Source organism: Oryctolagus cuniculus, chromosome 3 (genome assembly GCF_051225735.1).
Source record: "Oryctolagus cuniculus isolate XC-2025 breed Fujian yellow rabbit chromosome 3, ASM5122573v1, whole genome shotgun sequence".
In the NCBI taxonomy this organism is placed as follows: Eukaryota; Metazoa; Chordata; class Mammalia; order Lagomorpha; family Leporidae; genus Oryctolagus; species Oryctolagus cuniculus.
The window spans coordinates 37,876,905-37,898,828 of record NC_142869.1 but is presented as its reverse complement, the minus strand read 5'-3'; the positions used below and the strand labels follow the sequence as shown (position 1 = coordinate 37,898,828).

Below are 21,924 nucleotides of genomic sequence, written 5' to 3'. Positions count from 1 at the left end.
GAAGCACATGGTCGCCAAAGATAGGTGGAAGACAGAGTCTCATTGGCCGAGGATCCCGGAATGGAAAGAGAAACTGGCTGCCTGAGCGTGGCCGTGTTGGCGCTAGGCTGATCCGAGTCAGGCCCGGGGGGCAGAAGCCTTTTCTAGCTCGGGGCTGCAAGCGGCTTCCCAGCTCTCCCTGCCCCCTCACCTGGCAACCCGCACAGGTGCGATAACAACGAGCGCTCATCCTCGATTCCTAAGCCTTTGCTGCGTGCAGCGAGCCCGCGGGAGCACGGGAGCGCAGGTGGCCATGGGCAGGCCCCGCCTTGATTGGGTCTCGCCCTCAGCTGGGGCAGCTGCACATTGGTCAGTGCCTAGTTCCCTCCCGCTACACCAGCGAGCAGGAGTGCGAGCCCCGGCGTCGCGGGGGGCAGAGGGTGGCTGGGGGAGGCTCTCGCCTCTCCCCAGCAGGAGCGCAGTCTAGGGATGGAGGCAGATAGGCGCCCCCGGGTCAGTTGACCCAAGGTGGTCTGTGAACGGAGCTGGGCTGCAACCCAGGAACGCGCCGCGGAAGTGTTAAGGTGAGAGCCTGTGACTGCTTTGGACTCGGAAAATCTAGGGCGGCTTCTCGGAGGAGGTAGGGTTTGAGCTGAGGGCTGAGAGACCTCTGGGCGCAGGGGAAGGGTGGCTTGGACGAGAGGTCAGGTTGATTAGGCACGCGGGGCTCTCGGCTGGAAACGGGTGGAAAAGCAGCGGGGCAGGGCCGGGCCGCCTTTCCTGCCAGCCCTGTGGTTTCTGAGCCCCTCTATTTGACTCCTGCGCACAAAGCCAGGCCATCCTCTGCAGTAAGGTAGCAGCGGACTGTCCAGGCCTTCCTGGGGACCCTGGTGCCCTGCTACACGCCCTGTCTGCTGGGAGAGAACCCAGCCCCACTACCTCCTTCTATCCTGCCAATACAGGGCAGGGACCCGAGCCGGGGGTCCCTGGACCCCCCTGCATTCGGAAGCCTGGCAGGCATGGGAAGGTGGCTGGCTTGTGCAAGCCCCTGGTTGGAACCAGCACACAATCGAGTGCGGTTCCTGGGCCACGCCGTCCCTGTACACTAGTTAGTTACACATCTGAGAGGAGACCGGGGCTGGGGTGACTGGGCACAGCCAAGGCAGAGCTGAGCAGTCTGCAGCCACCCGCAGCCTCCTGCGGCTCTGTGTATCTCCCTGTTCCAGAAACTCCCCTCCCGGCGCCTGCCTGTCTCCTTTATGTGGTGCAGTAACTTTTGGGTGGGTGTTAGGTTAAGGATGGTGTTGGGACAGGGATGGAGAAATACAGATTAGTGGGTGCTTTCTGTGTATAAAGATGACCCAGCCATATTATTGAAATTAGATCTTAAGAAAAAACTGTAATCTCATGCCCAGCAACCTACTACCGCCATTGTTAGCACTTTAATCTGTTTCCTCCCAGTGTTTCCACTGTGGTTGTGCATCTAGGAGACTCACTTGAATGAGGTTGTAATTATCATACATGCCATCTTGTATCTGGCCTTTTCCCATTTCAAATATTACTTAACAGAGGAGAACTGGTCCCCTCAGACTTCCCCGAGTGCCTTACTTTCTCCAGTGAGAAGTGAAATCATTAACCAACTTCACAAACATAATTTGAGAAACTGAGAGAAACCTTGAAACTAGAAAAAATGAGAAACCAGGAAAAAGAGACTGTGGCAGGCAGAACAATGCACCACCACCAAAACGACCTTGTTCTTGGAATTTGTGAATGTGTTGGACACCTGGCAAAGGAAAACAATGTTGCTCATTCGAAGGCCTGAGCCTGTGGAGATGACCTGAGTTTCTTTGGATGGCTCATGGGAACCCCAGGGAGCCTTTAAAGTGGAAGGAGCCGGCGCCGCGGCTCACTAGGCTAATCCTCCGCCTAGCGGCGCCGGCACACCGGGTTCTAGTCCCGGTCGGGGCGCCGGATTCTGTCCCGGTTGCCCCTCTTCCAGGCCAGCCCTCTGCTGTGGCCAGGGAGTGCAGTGGAGGATGGCCCAAGTGCTTGGGCCCTGCACCCCATGGGAGACCAGGAAAAGCACCTGGCTCCTGGCTCCTGCCATCGGATCAGCGCGGTGCGCCGGCCGCAACGCGCCGGCCGCGGCGGCCATTGGAGGGTGAACCAACGGCAAAAGGAAGACCTTTCTCTCTGTCTCTCTCTCTCACTGTCCACTCTGCCTGTCAAAAAAAAAAAAAATAAAAAATAAAAAAAAATAAAGTGGAAGGAGGCATCAGGAAGGAGAGCCAGAGGGAGGGGGCTTGAGCAGCTCTCAGCCCAGCACTGCCAGCTGTGGAGGCTGTGGAGAGCAGGGGACAAGGCCGCAGGCCAGGGAGTGCGGGTGGCCAGTGGCCGGTGCAAGAGGCCCAGGACCGGCTTCTCCCCCAGCAGCCCCGGAAGGAACGCAGACCTGTCAACACTTCGATTTTTGCCCAGGGAGACTCATTCTAAATTTCTAACCTCCAGAACCATAATACATTTTTTTTTTAAGATTTATTGATTTATTTGAAAATGGGGAGGGGAGGGAGGGAGAGGTGTTCCATCCACTGGCTCACGCCCCAGATAGTTGGCAACAGCCAGCACTGAGCCAGGCTGAAGTCAGGAGCCAGGAGCTTCACCTAGATCTCCCATGTGGGTGGCAGGAGCCCAAGCACTTGGGCCATCTTCCACTGCTTTCCCAGGTGCATTAGCAGGGAGCTGGATCGGAAGTGGAGCAACAGTGCCCATATGGGATGCTGGCCCTGCAGGCCTGGGCTTTAACCTCCACCTCCTGCGCCATAGCGCCAGCCCCAATACATTTGATTCAACCACTGAATGTGTGGTGCACTTGAATTACAGACTCCGCATACATAGGGATTGGTTCCAGGAATGCCTAAGACGAAATAAAACCCACAGATGTCCAAGTCTCTTCTATAAAATGATATTGCATTTGCATATAATCTATGCATATGCTCCCATTTATGTTAACTCATCTCTAGATTACTTATAATGCCTAATGTAAATACTTGGGACGAGACACAATTTTTGTTTCAAATATTTCCCACTGGTGGTCGGGTGAATCTGCAATGCAAAATTGCCATGGGTATGGAAGACCAACTGTGATTTGTCAAGCAGCAACAGGAAATGAATATGAAGGGTTTCCCAAGAGTTCATGGAAAATATATATTACTAAGGAATTATGCATGCATTTCCATATTTTTGCACCAAAATAAGTTTATCTTTTCTATTTTTCCATGGATTTTTTGAAGTACCTTCTTACAGAAGCAAAATCCACTTTCAAACTCTAAGCAAAAATATATGGAAACAGCCCCAATCCCAGGACAAGAGATTCTTGAACTCTCCTTGGATACCCCCTGCACCATCGAGCAGGCCACTCAGGCAAGCTGCAGGACCAAGCTGACGCGTCCTCAAGACCCACAAGTGAGGGACGTGGGGTTCTGGTGCCGACGCATCAAGGCATCGTGCCTCCTTGGAGAAGCTGGGCTTTGCTGTGTTCAGAGACGGGACAATTGAAGAAAAGATTGGCAGGGAAGAATGAGGTTCCAGTTCAGCCAGAAGAGGTCTTATGAGGGGGCCCCCCGCTCCATATTCCAGGGCCCGATGAGGTGCCTGACCTATGAAAAGCACCTGCCGCCCAGCCATTGCTGTCGAAGTGTCACTGGCTTCCCCATCCTCTCTGCAATCCTTTCTTTTGCTTCCTCTGGAGAAAGCCTCAAGGTCATGCGGGGCTGGATCTTCCAGACTCTGCACTTGAAGTGCCTGACACGCACATCGTCAAGACAGCAAAATCAAGTGGTGCTCGTGTTGGAATTTCACGTCGTCACTTAATTCACAAATTCCTGGACAGCAGAGCCAATGGAATAATAAGCTATGCCTTCTTTCATCTGTTGCTCATTTTACTTCTTGGTTATTAATCTCTCTCCTTCATCCCTTTTTCTCCAGTGCCTCTTCCCTGACCCTTGAATCTGGAGCAGCTTCAGAGATTCAAATTCAAATTGTGGCCAGGAAATACCCTGGCTCTAAGCAAGACACTTCTTGCTTACCAGTGGTTTAAGTCCGACATCAGCAAACACAGCTTACTGGCCAAACCTTGCCCAGTGCTCTTTTCTGCAAATAAAGTTTTGTTGGAACACAGCCATGGTCATTTATTTACATTTTTAAAATTTATTTATTTATTTGAAGGGCATGATTACAGAGAGAGAGAGCAAGAGCAAGGTCTTCCATCTGTTGGTTCACTCTCCAAATGGCTGCAACAGCCAGAGCTGTGCCAATCTGAAGCCAGAAGCCAGGAACTTCCTCTGGGTCTCCCTTGTGGGTGCAGGGGCCCACGTGGGATGCTGGTGCCGCAGGTGGCGGCTTTACCCGCTCCACCACAGCATCTGCACCTGTTTATGTATTGTTTATGGCTATTCTTTCACTACTGGGATAAGCTGAATAGCTGGAATGAAAGTCATACAGCGTGCAAAACCAATAGTTATTATTGGAGCAGGTGTTGTAGAGCAGGCTTCTCCAAGCCACCACTTATGACACCAGCATCCCATGTTGGAGAGTGCATTTAAGTCCTGGCTACTCCCCTTCCAGCCCAGCTTCCTGCTAATGGCCTAGGGAGGAGGTGGAAGATGGTCCAAGTACTTAGGCCTCCGCCACCATGTGGGAGACCCAGATGGAGTTCCTGGCTCTTGGCCCAGACCTGGGTATAGTGGCCATTTGGGGAAAGAAACAGTGGATAGAAGATACTCTCTCTCTCTCTCTCTCTCCCACTCCCACTCTCATTCTGCCTCTCTTCCCCTCTCTCTGTCACTCTGCCTTTTGAATAAGTAAATCTTAAAAAAAATTATCTGACCTTTAAAAATTGCCAAACTCTGACTGAAGCAATAAAGAGATTTAATTATCTCAAGGGTTGCAGTCTCTTTTTTCTGTTACTATAATGCAGTACCTGAGGCAAACTAACTTTGTAAAGCAAAGAGGTTTATTTAGCTCATTGTTCGGAGATCCAAGGGCATGAAGCCAGCATGGGCTCAGCTCTGGTGGGGCCTTCATGGTGGATGGCAGGAGAGCATGACAGAGAGAAAGAGGGGTCACAGTGCCCAGCAGGAGGCTGGGGCCCACCAGTACCTGTCGGGGGCATACCTCCCACGGACCTGAGGCCCTCCCACCACCAACAACCTGAGGACCAAGCCTTTCACCCACAAGCCTTGGGGGAACTGCCATAGCCAAAGCACCGAGTGACAGAGTTTGGAGACGGGACTGACATGCTTACCCAGCCGGTCTCCAGTGTCATGGAGGACTCCACCACCCTTGCAATGTTGGCTTTTCTTCCTCAGCTTCTAAGCGCACTTACAAGATGACTGCCAGGCTTCCAGAGGTCCTGTCTTGGTTCAAAGCAGGCAGCAGCAGCCAGGAGGCCATCCTCGCACAGCTGTCCCTTTCCTAAGAAGCAAGGACATCCCAGCAGCCCCTTGGGGCTCATGGGCCGGAACTAGGTCGTGTGGCCACTTCAAGGCGCAGTGGAGTCTGGGAAAGCAAGCATCTGGGAAAAGAGTTCCCTAGTCACAAACAGGGGTTAGTGAGGGGAAGGAGTGCTGTGCAAATAACATTGTCTCCCACACGCCCAATAAGGGGAAAGAGAAAATATCTATTTGTTGACCACCTACTATGTGCTAAGTGTTGAGTATGTGCTTGACATCCTCAGCTCATTTAATCCTCACCCTGAGTGACTGTCCAAGGAGACATGGCAGACAAGGGTGGGGCTGGATCTCCCAGCCTCTGCTCAGGCTCCTCCTCCCCGTGTTCTCCTGACATCCCCCCCCCCCGCCCCCGGGAGTGTGGGAGATGAGAAAGCACTTTCATGCATGCGAGGAGGGGAGGGGAGACCAGAGAGAGTGAGAGCCAAGACCCTCTCGCCTCACCACCAGCTGGCCCCATGAGACACATCTAGCTTACTTTGCAGGGGGATTGAAAAGGGTCAAAAAAAAATTAAATGAAAAGCTTAAAAATTTCTGAAATCCATGTGTAGTTTTTTTCATAACTGGCATTTTGCATGAACTTTTTGAAGACCTCTTGTATTTCATTTCCACCATCAAAAAGCAGGGAGTGTGTTAGTACTATAGAGAATGCTACAATTCAGGTAACTGACAGGGGTGGGGCTGGGATGAGGGCTGTCCATTCACTCAGGCATGGATTTCCCGGTGATGCCCAGACCCTACTCTGTGCTAGGCACTGTGAAATCACACTCGCTCTAGTTTTCATTCCAAGAGCCGTGAACTTTCCAAACCTTCTAGGATTTTAGCTGCATTTTAGAGAAAGAGTTCAGAAAGGTTCCAGGGCTCATCCCAGGTCATAAAGTCTATGAGGCAGAGCAAGCCTTGAACCCAGCACCCTGGTCCTTCCCAGGTTTTCTCACCAAGCTCTCTCCCTCCTACTCTTTTGCTTGTACTTTCTGGACCCCCTTGATGTCCCCCTCGCTGCAGCTTTGGAGTCCCTGTTGTCTGGGATACTCACTGAGGCACCTACTTTAAAGCCATCTTTATTTCTTGCTTTGACATCGAGGTGGTTCATGGGGCTAAGTCCTGCTCTGTTGATGAGATGGTAAGTTCTGGAAGAACAGGAGGCCTTGCTCTGCTGTGGACTTTGAAGCCCTGAGTTCTTGTTTAACCCCACTGCTGACTGGCTGAGCCTTTTACTCTCCGCTATACTTTGCATGTGACCCCCTCCCCCCACACAGTTCATGTGTGGGAAACTTAATCCCAGCTGAGTAGAGGACCCTTACGAAGTGATTAGGTTGTGACAGCTCTGCTCTCGGAACTGGATGAATGCTGTGGTTGGAGTGGTTCCTGATGGAAAGATGGCACTAGTGGCTCACTAGGTTAATCCTCTGCCTGCGGCGCCAGCATACCATATGGGCACCAGGTTCTAGTCCCAGTTGCTCCTCTTCCAGGCCAGCTCTCTGCTGTGGCCTGGGAGTGCAGTGGAGGATGGCCCAAGTGCTTGAGCCCTGCACCTGCATGGAAGACCAGGAAGAAGCACCTGGCTCCTGGCTTCGGATTGGTGCAGTGCCAGCCGTAGCGGCCATTAGGGGAGTGAACCAACGGAAGGAAGACCTTTCTCTCTATCTCTCTCTCTCACTGTCTATAATTCTACCTGTCAAATAAATAAATAGAAAAAAAAAAAAGAGGCACTGAGCCCCCAACCTTCATGCATGTGCATGTGTGTGTGCTCGTGTGTGCTCTCTCGTCCCACGGTCGGGTGACATGCAGAGACCCCTTGATCTTGGACTGCACAGCCTCCAAAGCTAAGAACCTGATCTCTGTGTCCTATAAATTACCCAGTCTCAATTATTGTCTTATAATAGCAGACAAAAAAAAAAAAAAAAAAAAAAAACATCCTGTATTCTCCCGGTCTATGTGATTGCCTGGGGGAGCTGCTTAGCCAAGCGTGGTAAATGGGTTTCATCTCTCAGGCCAGTCCCCACTTGCAAATCACTTTCATGGAGCGTCAGAGAATGTGTGCTGTGTGTTTCTGTTCTGTGAAGTTTCAGACTAGAAATAACAGTCCACGGTGTTAGAAATCTGTGGGTTCTAGTCCCGGTCGGGGCGCCGGATTCTGTCCCGGTTGCCCCTCTTCCAGGCCAGCCCTCTGTTGTGGCCAGGGAATGCAGTGGAGGATGGCCCAGGTGCTTGGGCCCTGCCACCCCATGGGAGACCAGGAAAAACACCTGGCTCCTGGCTCCTGCCATCGGATCGGCGTGGTGCGCCGGCCGCAGCGTGCCGGCCACGGCGGCCATTGGAGGGTGAACCAACGGCAAAGGAAGACCTTTCTCTCTGTCTCTCTCTCTCACTGTCCACTCTGCCTGTCAAAAAAAAAACAAAAACAAAAAAAACAAAACAAAACAAAAAAACAGTCCACAGTGTTAGAAATCCGGACAACGATCGCCTGGTGGGTGGGAGGACATGGACTGGAAGGGGCATGAGGGGACTTTCTGTGCTGGTTAAAGTTGAATACAGTTGTTCATTTTTACCCAACTTACATCTAAGCTCTGTACATGCTCTTATGAAGTATGCCTCAATTTTTAAAAAGTGTTTTAAAAGGGAAAAGGGATTCACATCATGTTCCATTCAGCAGCCAAGAATGCTATGATGGATTAGTGATGTCTGCCACTGGCAAGGGAAAAGGTGAGGGATGTCAACATAAGTACCACGTTTGCCATTCCTGTGCTTGACCGATTGTCCCCTGGATTTCTGCACCACTTATGTGGTGGTGGTAACTCAGCCCATGCTATAGGATGACGATGAGGTGCAGACTCTGTAGACAGTGTAAATCCTTAGCCAAGTGTATGTAAGATGTTATGATTCACACTGGCTCCCCATGCTGTCAGGCACAGTGGGACCCATTTTGGCAGCTAGGGTCCAAGAAGAGTCTCGCTGGCTGAAATGCAATGCAGCAGAGCCAGATATCCTCAAAATGCTGTGCTCCCCATGAACATGGATGTGGTTTGTCTGTCCCATTATTCATCTTACAAACACTTGAGTGCTGACGTGGGTGTGCACACTGCTTTCCCATGCTTTCCCATTGCAGTCCAGGGCCATCCTTAAGGGTACTAACACCATTGCCACAGGCCTTTATCCTTCTCTAATGCTTTATCTCAAGATGGGGGTCTGGAGTTTGTCATTCCTCCTTCTCCTTCCAACTGCAAATCTGCAGGGGCCTTTCAGAGCGTCACTCCATGGGCTCTTGGTTTATGTTTTGTTAGCTGTGGCATCTGTTTTTGGTGCCTTCTAGCACCTTCCGGGACTTTCTGGATTACTGCTGAGGATTGTGCTAGCTCGCCTGTGTCACTGGGGGGGCTCAGGGCTCAGCAGCTGTGCTGTTTCCTGACTGATGTCCCTACAGAGGGAGCAGGACAGAGCCTGGCAACCGTACCTCTACTTCCGAAGTCAGCCAGAGAGCCAGACCCAGCGACAAATCCAGCCTGGGTATTCAGCCAGGAGATACCTCCAAGACCTCTTGCGAACATGGCCGCCTGACACAATGTACAAGCTCCAGTGTGCAGGTCAGTGGGGAAATGGGTGAGGGGCACCCTGAGCCATCCTACCGTGCGTTCTGGTATGAGAGGGTGTCTCCCACCAAGGACTGAAACATCAGGATTTCAGACCCAGGTTGGGGTTAAAGTGTGGTCTCCAGGCTTGGTCACCTGGTAAGCCTCTCTCGTGGTTCTAGCCCTTTTCTCACCCTCACACTTGCACAGGAGAACAACCCAACGTCTTGCCTCCACTCCTGCCCTTCAGACTCCACACCCCGAGCCAGAACATTCTTCCCAGCCTTCCCATGCCATCCCTGGAAGGGCCCAGGGCTCTTCCAGCTCAGCCCCCACCTTCTATGAGACGAGGGAAATGAAGCCTCATGTCCAAGGTCATTCAGCCAAAAGCAGACCTGGGACCTGAAGCCAGATGCTTCCCACACTGCCAGCCCCACATCCTCCCAGCATTCCCTAGCTCCCAATCCGGGGTGATCTCAGGTCTTTCAGGACTTAACATTTCCTCTTAAGGCCTGTGACTCTGCAGCACAGTCCCTGTGGGAGTGGGCCGGACACCCCTCTACTATAGAGAGACCCCAAATGCTCTCTGCAAAGGTTTGAAAATGAAAACAGGAAGTGGCTGGGAGTTAGGGTTGCCAGATTTAGCACAGGTACACCCACACCCACACAGTCACACTTGCAATATTTGGAACATACTTCTACTGAAAAAGTATTCTTTGTTGACATGGAATTCAAATGTAACTGGGCATCCTGTGTTTTATTTGGCAAACCTACTGGGGATGAGAGCGGGGAGCCGTAGGAATTTGCCAGAGCCCACTCGGTTGTTTGCCATTTCTTCAGCACCAACAAACTGGTAGGACCAGAGGAAACCAAACAGTCCTTCCCTGGTAACTGGTGACTTAAAACAAAATGAGAGAGATATGGGCTTATGCTGTAGTCAGTTTCAAGTTCATGGCGGTCCCACAGCCATAGGCAGTTCCATTTCTGTAAACCATGTGAGGATGAGCCTCTTAAACAAATACGTGTTTGTCTTGGGTGTGACAGAGGGTGAATCTGACCACCGCCCAGTAGGTGGGACCCAACATCTTCAACAATGAATGCCCTTACTAACATCACTAAGACTCAGAGCTCCCTGTGGGACACGTACGGCCCCTCCGCAGGAAGCACCTTTCCAAAACGTGTGGTTTAAGCAGACACATGTGCCATGCATTCTCAGGCCCCTGGCCATCTTCCTCTCCACAGCCCCTCTTGAAGGGAGGCCCCCTAGCTGGAGGCACAGCAGTGACACTGCGGTGAGAGAGCCTGGCCCAGGGGCCCTGGCTTCCCTCTCCCCCACATCTCGGCGCTCACCACTTTGTGACACTAGGATGTTCTGCAGCCCTCCTTCCACCCCGTGACAAGTCCTCCCCGCCCATCAAGCCCACATCGTGGACAGAGGCTTCTCTGACGATCCCAGTCAACACTGAGCTCCTCACATGTTGGCCTGGTATCACAGACACTCAGGGCCACCACAGGTGAGCATGGAGCTTGGTCTCCATGTGAGTGCCTTTTAAAGGGGCTCATGTCTGGTTCCTCGGTATCTGCCCTATGGCAGTATCAACTGGGGTTGTCAGAGGGGCCCATGAGTAAACCCTCAACAAATATCTGGAGAATGGCTTGATTGAGAGGCTGTTGATGAGAGCCCACCAAAGCAAGCAGGATATACCCACTGTCACTGATGGCTCCTTGTGGGGCTGGGTGGGCCTCTCACCCTACCCCAAGGAAGCACCCATGTGTCTTCCTCCAGGGAGACCCGCTTCTGGGGATTGATTAAGTAAGAGCAGCAGGCCGGCGCTGTGGCTCACTTGGCTAATCCTCCACCTGCGGTGCCAGCACCCCGGGTTCTAGTCCCGGTTGGGGCGCCAGATTCTGTCCCAATTGCTCCTCTTCCAGTCCAGCTCTCTGCTGTGGACTGGGAAGACAGTGGAGGATGGCCCAGGACCTTGGACATGGGAGACCAGGAGGAAGCATCTGGCTCCTGGCTTCGGATGGGCGCAACGTACCGGCCGTAGCAGCCATTTGGGGGGTGAACCAACGGAAGGAAGACATATCTCTCTCTCTCTCTCTCTCTCTAACTCTGCCTGTCAAAAAAAAAGAAAAGAAAAGAAAAAGAAGAAGTAAGAGCAGCATACATGTGGCACAGACCAGAAGCACCCAAGAGAGTAGATGGAGAAGCCTCTCTGGGTTCTATTTGATTATCATCCCTCCTATCTTCTGATTCTCTCTCTCTCAGATTTTATTTATTTATTTGAGAGGTAGAGTTACAGACAGAGGGAGAAAGAGACAGAAAGGCCTTCCATCTGCTGGTTGACCCCCCCAAAATGGCCACAATAACCAGAGCTGGGCCAACCTGAAGCCAGGAACCAGGTCACCCACGTGGGTGCAGGGGCCCAAGGACTACGACTGTCTTCTACTGCTTTCCCAGGCCCTAGCAGAGAGCTGGATCAGAAGAGGAGCATCCAGGCTCAAACTGGTGCCCATATGGAATACTGGCAACACAGCTGGAGGCTTAGCCTACAATGCCACAGCACCAGCCCCCGATTGTCTCTCTTAATGGGCATTGTCTAAGGTCAAGGCCATTGCAAGTGGGGAGCCTTGTAGTTATCTTCAACTCTAGATTGGCGACCTCTATTTCTCCCAATAACTCCTGACCTACTCCATCAGGATACATCGAGGATTCTGTGCTGCTGCCGGACAGGCAACCTAATGGACCAAAGAACTTCAGACCACAACAAGACCTTTCAGGTACAACCCCAAAGTACCATCTCCCGCCTATCTTCCCTCCACTTTGGAGTCAACAAGGAAGATCTTTTGAACAAGGTACATGTTCATCTTATGGCAAGTTCTCAAATATTTGCATTTTGGGGGGAAGATTGACTTATTTATTTGAAAGGCAGAGTGACAGAGAGGTAGACAAGAGAGAGTTTTTCCATTCACCAATTCACTCCCCAAATGGCCGTAGCCAACACTGGGCCGGGCAGGAGCCAGGAACCTTGAATGACACGTGGATCTCTCATGTGAGTGGCAGAAACCCAAGCTCTTGGACCGTCATCAGCTGCCTTCTCAGGCACCTCAACAGGAAGCTGGAGGGGAAGCAGACTCAAAGCAACACTGCGCATACCAAGCAGTAGTTAACCAGCTGTGCCACCACACTTGCCCCAATGTTTGGATTTTTTTTTAAAGATTTATTTTATTTATTTGAAAGACAGAGTTACAGAGAGAGAGGTAGAGACAGAGAGAGAGAGGTTTTCCATCCGATGGTTCACTCCCCAGATGGCTGCAACGGCTGGAGCTGTGCAGACTCAAAGCCAGGAGCCAAGAGCTACCTCCAGGTCCTCCATGTGGGTACAGGGGCCCAAGCACTTGGGCCATCTTCCACTGCTTTCCCAGGCCATAGCAGAGAGCTGGATCGAAAGTGGAGCAGCTGGGACTAGAACCGGCGCCGACGTGGGATGCTGACGCTTCAGGCCAGAGCTTTAACTTGCAGTGCCACAGTGCCGGCCCCGGTGTTTGGATTTTTAACATCTTAGAATGGAGTTTCCCAAAATAAGGTCTAGCAATTCTGAATTTCATTTCTTCATCTGTAGGATGAGAGGTTGGTTAGTTTAACACTGCCCAATAGTACTTTCTGCTGGGATGGAATATTTTATATGTGCTGTCCAACGTAGTAGCAATTAGCTGCACGTGCCTTTTGAACACTGGAAATGTAGCTTGTGCAACTGAGAAATTGAGATTTTATATTTTATTTAATCTTAATTAACTTCCATCCAAGTCACCACATGGGGCTAATGGCTACTCCAGAGGAGAGGCTAGCTCTGATGTTAGATGATTTCCTAGGTCTGTTCCTCTCTAGTATTTTCAATCCTGTGATTTTTGTGGCAATATTATGTGAAAAATTTTCTGGCTTTGGAGCCAGAAATCTGTATTGCAATGGCTATTGTCTCACTTACTAAATGTAAGATCTTGAACACGTCGTTTAAGCGGCTTTGAGCTTCCGTAATGGGAACATTGAGACCTACCTCGTTAGTGCATGGAGAAGTATTGTGAAGTGTCTGTCAGTTGGCGAATACCTTGGGGATTTGTGTCTGTTCATATCATTCTTGGGAATTTGCAGCATTAGAAAGCCAGAAGTGGCTTTGATAAGAGAGACTGGGAAAAGTGCCGGGGTAGCAGTACTGGGCAAAGCCTAGTGCATCAGCTGGTGGCCGAGTTCTAGAGAAAAGAACAAGAGCTCAATAAAGTACAGAGGCAATCTTCGGAAACTGACAAAGAATTTTCCAGAAGCTAGGATAGTGCCTGACCGTGCCCAGTTCTTGGGGGAAGGGCCTGGTCAGAATAAGTAGAGGCTCTGGTATACTGAAGGCATGGAGGAGGACATGCGGGGCCTCAGAGCCTGAAGCCAGCAAACGCTCCAGCCACACACCCCTGTGGTCTTGACTGTGGCACTGGGGCCTTCTGGTCCTAACCTGACCCATGTGAAGTTTGTCTACATGAAGGATGCTAGGCGGGCGGCTGTACTTCTCTTTGTCCACTAACACCCCAGTCTATGCATCAGTCCTTTGCCAGCATGGGTCAGCAGCCCCTGAAGCCAGTTGATGCTGGGACCCAGAAGAGATCAAGCGACCTCACTGTGTTTTGCCCCCAGGGGGAACCTGCTGCCCTTTCTCAGGCGGTACCCTATCTCTCCATTGCCTTATCCTCTCTCTCTGTCTCCAGTAATATCCTTAGAGTCTGATGCTTTAGGATCCCGAAGCACTACACTGGCTTGCACTGCTTACGTTTCTGGCGGTGGATGAACTCTGCCTGCCTAAGGGACCCAGTGGCCGTATACCAAGGTCCCCATCAGGCAGGAAACAGAGGCAGTATAGGGATGTGATGCAGCCTGTGACTATCAGATCCTGAGTTAGGTGACCTCTCTGGCTCCAGTTTCCTTGTCTATAAAAATGACCTGGGCCAGCACTGTGGTGTAGTGAGTTAAGCTGCCATCCGCAGTGCTGCTATCCCCTCTGGGTACCGGTTCGAGTCCCAGCTGCTCCACTTGTGACACAGCTCCCTGATAATGTGCCTGGGAAAGCAGCATAGGATGGCCCAAGTCCTTGGGTCTCTGTACCCAAGTAGGAGACCCAGAAGAAGCTCCTGGCTCCTGGCTTTGGATCAGCCCAATTCCGGCTATTGTGGCTATTTGGGGAATGAACCAATGGATGGAAGCTCTCTTTGTGTGTCTCTCCTCCTTCCCCTCCCCTCCCCTCCCCTCTCCTCCCTCTCTCCTTCTCCCTCCCCCCTCCCTCCCCTTCCCCATCTTCCTCTCCCTCTCCCTCTCCCTCTCTCATCTCTGCCTTTCAAATAAAGAAAAATAAATCTTAAAAAAAAAAAAAATAGAAGTGACTCTACACACCCTTACCTCAGGGGTTGTATGTAGGAGTAAAACGGGATAATGTGCCGTAGCTGGCACATAGTAAGTGCTCAATAAATGTTAATTACAGCCCTCCTTAGCTTGTGGTTTACAAGCATAATTACTAATTAATTGCAATGCCCAATTGTCCATGATCGCAGGGGCCAAAGAGATAAAGTTTTAAAGAAGTACAAGGAGTTGAACCAAGAGGCTGTAACTTGAACACTGTCTGGTTTGCATTGGTCTCAACTTTATAGCCCCTTGGCGTCCCTGTGCCAGATACTTTATCTGGAGAAGTAGCAAAGAGTCCCGGCTGCAAATCCCAGATGCCCCAGCAATGTGATATTGGCCAAGTCACTTCCGTTCCCCGCACCCTCGGTTTGCACACCTGTGAAATGTCAGTAACGGGATTGGCATTCCTTCCTCCTTGGGTTGTGTTGTGAAAAATCGCAGGAGTTGAAGATGGTTTGAAAAAAACGAACTCTAAATTGCTACCCTGTACACATTATTTGGATGGTCTGATCCTTATTTGAGATATAAACAGACTACGTTTTATGGTTCCCTTCCCACAAACCTGTTTCTACTAAGGATGAACAAATGAGCCCAGTGATATTTATTGTGGGAAAAAAAAAAATCCTCATTCCCTTCACATAGATGGAGCAGTCAGTCTCGCCTGGGATAGAGCCAAGGACAAGACTGCTTCCCTACACCCCACCCCCCACCCCCACCCCCACCCTGCTTGTACCGCCCCCAGGAGGAGGAGGCCAGTGGCCATTTAGCTAGAGTTTCCCTTCCGCCAGCCTCAGAGATGCATTTGGCTCCGGGTGACTCTGATGAGGAAGGGTGGGAGGAAGGGTGGAGCTGGGGTCTGGTTTGACCTCAAGGGATCATTCTGTAATACCCCAAAAGGTCTTTAGTGCCCCATGGGGTGTGGCATTGAGGCCCTCCTGAGGGCAGGCCCAGTGTAGCCCAGGGGCCAACTCAGGTGAGGAGGGGGGGGCCAGGAGGTGGAGGAGGAAGGGCTGGGGGGAAGTGGGAGCCCAACGCGCGAGCACTTTATGCCTAGGCAGGTGTGATCAAGAGGGCAAAGGGGGCAGAGAAGGCTGGCTGAGGGCGGGGTGGGAGGGGGGAGCTCCCGCAATTCTGGGGCCCTCAAGCGCCTCCAGAGCCCGCAGCTGGGAGCTGCCTGCTGGGAGCGGGGGTCCTGCGAGAGCTGGGGGCAGCTTCACCAGACCGGTTCAGTCGCAAACGCACCCTAAGCCAATGATGTAAGGAGCTGCAGGACCACGCGGGAGTCAGCTGTTGGCTCCAAGCCTCCCGGAGGGCCGCAGGCTGAGGGGCTGAGCGCAGCAAGCAGCGGGGGCGGCCCAGGAGCCCCCAGAGCCCGCTGCAGACGCGCCCCTCACAGTCGGCAAAGGGCTGTCACGGGCCTTTTCTAGTGTGAGCTCTAGAAGACTCCGCAAGGAAACAAGGGCCGCTAACCAGTATCCCTATTTTACAAACGAGGAAACTTGCCCCCCTGACCCCCCCACACCCCCGGTGCAGCTGTGCGTGCACCCCGCTGGCTGCCCCTCCGTGTGGGCGCTTCCAGAAACACAGAGGGAGCAAGGGCCTTCTGCTCAGAGACGCAAGAAGGGAGGTGGCTTGGGGACAGCAACAGCACCAGGCTGACGCCGCGTTCACCCTTGCAGGTCACCAGGGCCTGGCTGGAGGGCGCGCTGGGGCTGGGGGAACCCCGGACCTGGACTCTGTAGCCGACAACCACGGTGGGCGGCAGCCGTGGCAGGAAGAGGAGACCCAGGCGGAGGTACCGCTCCCAATGGCTCCCTCGGCTGGCTGGCCGTGTTGTTCTCCACTCCAAAGGGGATTCTCTCTCCCTTTACCATTTCCTGGGGGTGGGTGGGGGGGGTGGTCTCCAGAGACGAGAAGTCACGTGATCCTGCTGCCCACTGTCTCCCAAAGGGCCACCTGCCGGAACCATCACGTTGTCCTGGGCAAAGGGATTTCCCAGCCAGAGACTGTTGGGAAATGCTGCACTCTGCATTCTCCTTCCCAGAAGTCTCGGTGCTTGTTTGGGTGTGGAGTCCTTTGAAAGTTCTGGAACAGAATCGGCAGCTTGACACTGTGTGGCTGGGGCTTTCCAGGCTGACTTATCCCCACACGCTGCCCTGACCGTCCCGTATGGGCCGCTGTGGCCTCCTCCAGGGAAAAAGAGCTCTCGCCTTAAGTCGGGGAAAGCGCGGTTTGAATCGTGTTTCTCCCTAGTTGTAGTGAGCCTGCCCAAGACCCAGAACTGACTTGGAGCCTGTATTACCTTTTCTGTAAAAATTGAGCTGCTATCATAGACAAAGGGGCTTCAAAAGGCACATGGATTTCAAAGATAGCTTTGTCTTAGTGCCAAAAAAAAATCAATATCCATGCGTACGCATGTATCTCACAAGTTACTATGAAGACTAAACGAGTTAAAATGTAGAAATGCTTCTAAACTGTGAAGTGTGTTTGTTGTGTACGTGTGTGTACACAATAAGTTGTTCATGCAACAGACATCTAACCCCGCTGTCAATGAACTCACCTGACTGACAGGAAGGTCCTGTGCCAAGGAGAACCGGGAAGGGGGGAGGGAAACCATGCAGTGGATGGGGAGGCGGGGAGAAGCATTTTATGATGAATAACCACAGTGACACTAGCGCTTCATTTTGATTTAAAAAAAATTTTTTTGCAAGAAAGCACCCAGGTCAGGCATGGTTAAATGCCATTCTTTCTTGCATGAAGAATGAAATGCTCCATTGTCATAAATGCCATTAGAGGCCTTGCCATGGCAAGCTTGTTTGTCTTCTTCCCGGCCTGGGAAAGCAATCTCATCCCTGGAACCGCGGGGCTAGCCGAGGGGGCTGAGCGAGACGGCACCTGTGCGCTCCCTTGCTGACGCCCTGTTTAGGGCACTGTGTATCTGTCATTTCCAGGACACGTCGGGAGCGTTCAAGGAAAACCACAGTGAAACAGCGCAGCAGAGCTCCAGGAGGGTCTCCAGCCAGGCCCACACCCATCACTTCCGGCTCCCGAGCCATGCAGCCCCCGTTCCGTACTACGGAGGAGCCTTCCCCAAGGGGAAGGCCCTGCTCAGGGGTAAGGAGCCCGGCGCCTCACTCTGCTCTGGGGGCCCCCACATATGCAGAGTTCATCTGAGAAACCCTGGGGCGTGCTGAATGTCCCTTCCTCGGCTGCTCACCTTAGTAACAGAGTCCCGATGGACTTGGCAATGGCCCTGCTCCGTGCACCTTCTTCACCCCGACTGCCTGGGTTCACTTTCCAGCAGTGAGCTTGAGCAAACTCTCTGATTTTGTTGAAGTTCAATTTCCCTCTCTGTGGAGTGGGGTTAGTAATAATAATAATGCCCCCATAAAGCTGCCATGGGGATTGGTCCAAGTTAATGCCTATAAAAATACTTTGCATGATTCCCCGTAGATATCACTTAGTATATTAATTATGATTATCATTCTCCCCATCATCTGATTCAGCCAGCAAGAACCCAACCCAGATAATGAGACTGGGGCTCCCTGTGAACCTGCCGCGGTCACAGCCAACACTATCTCAGTGCCCCAAGCACTCCAAGCCTTTCTTTCCATCAACCAAAAAGTGATCAAAGTTGAATGTCCACCGTGTAACCCCATACCTGCCACTAAGACATCCTCATCCCCACCCTGTTTCTACAGACAAACAAGGACACGTGCAACTCCGCCAAGCCAGAAGCGGCCCCCTGTTCCAGGAGCCCCCTGCGGAAAAACGCCTTCTCCCTCCCATAGCATCTGCTGCTGGCTCAGAAAAGCACACCCCCGGGGAGGTGAAGAAGAAAAAGGTTGTGGTGAGTGTGCGAGTGTGTGTGATTTATCCCACTCCAGAAACAGGATGACTCAGTGAGATGTCTCAGCGGAGAACTGGCCTCTCTGGCTTCTAAGCTGTGCAGGCACGGCTGGGATAAAGCTGCAGTCAACTGCTAAATGTTGCAAATGGCAAAGAACTAGGGCTCCGGGCTGCCCCAGATTCCACCTTGAAGCCTATGTCATTATCACACTCTCTTGTGGCAACAGAATCCTTGCTCTGTTAAGGGCTAGGGTGATCTGTAAGCATGAAAGGTGCAGGGGCCCAAGGTCTTGAGCCATCTTCTATTGCCTTCCCAGGCCATAGCACAGAGCTGGATCGGAAGAGGAACAGCCAGAACTCAAACTGGCACCATGTGGGATGCTGGCACTGCAGACGGCAGCTTACCTGCTATGCCACAGTGCTAGCCCCCTCCCTTTCAACTCTACGTGGGTCTCTGGTAACTTGGAGACTTCAGTGATGAATGGAAACAGCAGCAGTTCTAGAATGTTCTGCCTCATAGCAGCAGTGGAAACACAAGCAGGTCTCTGGCACCCCTGAGCCGTGGTGTCCTTGTCCGTGTGTTCCAGCCATCATGCCAACCTCCTGGGACTGCTGGGAAGCTGAGACGACAGGATGCAGGTTTAGGAAAGCATCTATGTCTGATTGGGAGCTACAGCAGTGGCAATGGATTATGAGAATCCTCGTCATCCCAAGTGGCTCTGAAGGAGCCCCAGGCACTCCAGGAGGCCCTGGGTACCATTGCAGGAGGTTGCTTTCAGAGTGTTCAGCATTTTCCCAGATTTCTCGTATCTGCGCTGGTCTAAGCCTTCTCATTCGCACCAGAAAGGCCTGTTGCCTCCCTGGTTCCTTTGGACCGGGAGTAAACAGCAGGCTCCACCTGCCAGAACCATTGTGAGCCGAAAGCAAGGCCTCATGCTCACACCTGGGTCAGCCCAGAACTGAGCCAGGCTCACAGGAAAGGGGCCTCTTCCCTCCACCCATGGATGCTATACCAAGGAAAGCAATTAAAACTCCATGTCAATTTCTAATTAGAATCTAGAAATGAAATCTTGGCTTGTCAGCCATCCCTCACACAGATCATTTGAGTTTCTCATAGACTTCTGAAAGTGAACCTTGTCAGAGAAAACGCACAGGGTCTGCATTCAAGAGAGGTCAGCTGCTGGGCAGCTGGGACCCGGGCAGGGAAGCTCTCCAGGAACATAAAGATCCTATGTGCGTGCGTTTGCGTAGTCATTTTCTTAATGTCTCAAAATTCCAAATATGACCCTGCAAGTATTTGGCTGAATTTCCTTCCTTCAACTCTAAGCACAGAGGATGCTTGCGTCAGTTTCTGATCCCTTTTTTGTTTTTGAGCACTGGAAAAGTGGGAGAGGTTTTCATTTTTCCTCCAGTGAAACTGAGCTCTCTGAAACCCAGCACACATTCGCAGAGTCCTGTTCAGATGTTAAAAGCTGCAAACTAAAGAGAGAAATTCTCAGCAACTTCTAAATGATTAGTAACAGAAGGTATTACTAGCCCTAATATCTGCCTGCCTGCCTGCCTGTCTCTCTCTCTCTCTCTCTCTCTCTCTCTTTTTTTTTTTTTTTTTTTTTTTTTTTTTTTTTTTTTTTTTTTGTGGGGACAGAAAAAAATCTTGGCCAAACCAGTTGCTGATCCTGACAGGCAGTGCTTCTGTTTCAGCTGTGTTCATGTAGCAGGTGTGGACAAGCTTCGCTTTTCTGGTAGTGGCTAGATTGGACATTAAACCAACAAGAGTCTACTTTCCAAGAAGTATCCCAGAAATAATCCGAGTACCAACATGATTGTCTTTACATATATGAATTCACTGACTCCTCTCGACAGCCTTAGGAGGCAGGCTTCTCGCTCACTCCTGTTTCCCAGAGGAAGGGATCGAGGCTTAGAGAGGGGAGCAAACATAAATCTGTCCACCTGTTGCCTGCCCCTTCTTACCTGAACAGGTGCACAGTCAAACAATGTTCTGCACTTGGCTCGTTGTCCCTTGACAGCAGAGGCTGCGATTTCTCCCTTTCAGGACACAGACATCCCAGCTGTGTCACTTCCCTCTGTCTCAGCTTCCCCGGTTGCAAGAGAAAGTCCCCCCACCCTCTCAGAGGCTCGCAGCTCCATCACGTTTGTAATGCTCAGAGACATCGGAGGCGCAAGTCCCGGAGGGCCGTGTGCCAGGCTCCCAGGAGACCAAGCAGCACCACCAAATATCCAGGCTCCCAATTTGCTAAGCTTTACTTCTCCCAGCAGCTCCTGGCTCTGGGGATACAATGAGACTCAATGCCATTTACTACTCGCAAGCAGCAGGCTTTGGGATACCTGCCATGTTGGTTTTGTGTTGAAATTCTCTCCAGGTGTCAAGAGTTTTGAAATTACCTCCTATCTCAGAAGACCCCCCCAGAGTCCCGGACCCCCTGAGGAGCCAGTTTAAAGTCCATGAGCCTCCGATAGAACTCTTAGTCTTCCCAATGGAGATTCACGTCCACACTCAACACCATCCGAAAGACAAAGCCGGAAGAAGAGGTGGGTCCCCCCTGCCCCGTGCCGTGGGTGTGCACTCCTGGGGGAACTTAGGCAGGCCAGGAAGTACTGAGGTTTGGGATCCTGCCAGTCCAAACCACTCCTGCGTCGTGGCTCTGACTTTCCCCAGGGTCCTTCTCTTGAGACAATTTTCCTAAAAGAAAGAAAATGGGTGGAATCTGGAAGTAGGTCTCTTTGGGTCATACCCACTTCCATTTTTTCAGATAGTGTTTGCACCTTTTGTTAAGCAGCAGAATTTGCTAAACTGCGGAAGAGAAAGGAAGACAGGCATAAATGAACCCCGTGCACCATAGGTACCAGAAAGGTGCAAGAATGCTCAGGTCGTCATGAACCAGCTTCCTACCAAAAATAAAGTAATTAATTAATTAATTAAATACAATGTAAAATGAGGCAACTAAAATTAAAATAAAAACTGGTTAAAAGGAGCAGAGGGGGGCCGGTGCTGTGGCGCAGCAGGTTAACGCCCTGGCCTGAAGTGCCTGCATCCCTTGTGGGTGCCTGTTCGAGACCCAGCTGCTCCACTTCCAGTCTGGCTCTCTGCTATGGCCTGGGAAAGCAGTGGAAGATGGCCCAAGTCCTTGGACCCCTGCATCCATGTGGGAGACCCGGAAGAAGCTCCTGGCTTCAGATCGGCACAGCTCCGGCCATTGTGGCCGACTGGGGAGTGAACCATTGAATGGAGGACCTGCCTCTCCTTCTCCTTCTCCCTCTCCCTCTCCCCCTCTCTCCTTCTCTCCCCCTCTCCCCCTCTCCCCCTCTCTTCTCTCTGTGTAACTCTGACTTTCAAATAAATAAATAAATCTTAAAAAAAATAAGAAGCAGCAGCAGAGGAGAAATGTTGACCAACATATGGGATAATTTCATTGCTTTAGGTAAGCAATGGATTTAGCTGAGTTTCCTGACAGCCAAGGTAAAAAGGATACTTGAATCTTTGCATCTTCATTTTATATTTTAATATTTACTTATTTATTTGAAAGTCTGAGTTACAGAGAGAGAGAGGGAGAAATGC

General features: G+C 51.5%; 1 protein-coding gene across 1 annotated transcript in view; it reads left to right on the top strand.

Annotated features, from left to right (window-relative positions):
- KIAA2012 (KIAA2012 ortholog) overlaps window positions 1-21,924 on the top strand; it is a 158,853-nt gene that overhangs the window by 47,156 nt on the left and 89,773 nt on the right. Inside the window, exons 5-10 of the mRNA XM_089330048.1 lie at window positions 8,911-9,070; window positions 11,759-11,839; window positions 16,178-16,293; window positions 17,450-17,612; window positions 18,200-18,348; window positions 20,729-20,897. Of these exons, the coding sequence (XP_089186174.1) occupies window positions 8,911-9,070; window positions 11,759-11,839; window positions 16,178-16,293; window positions 17,450-17,612; window positions 18,200-18,348; window positions 20,729-20,897 (838 nt within the window). The remainder of the gene's footprint in view (window positions 1-8,910; window positions 9,071-11,758; window positions 11,840-16,177; window positions 16,294-17,449; window positions 17,613-18,199; window positions 18,349-20,728; window positions 20,898-21,924) is intronic.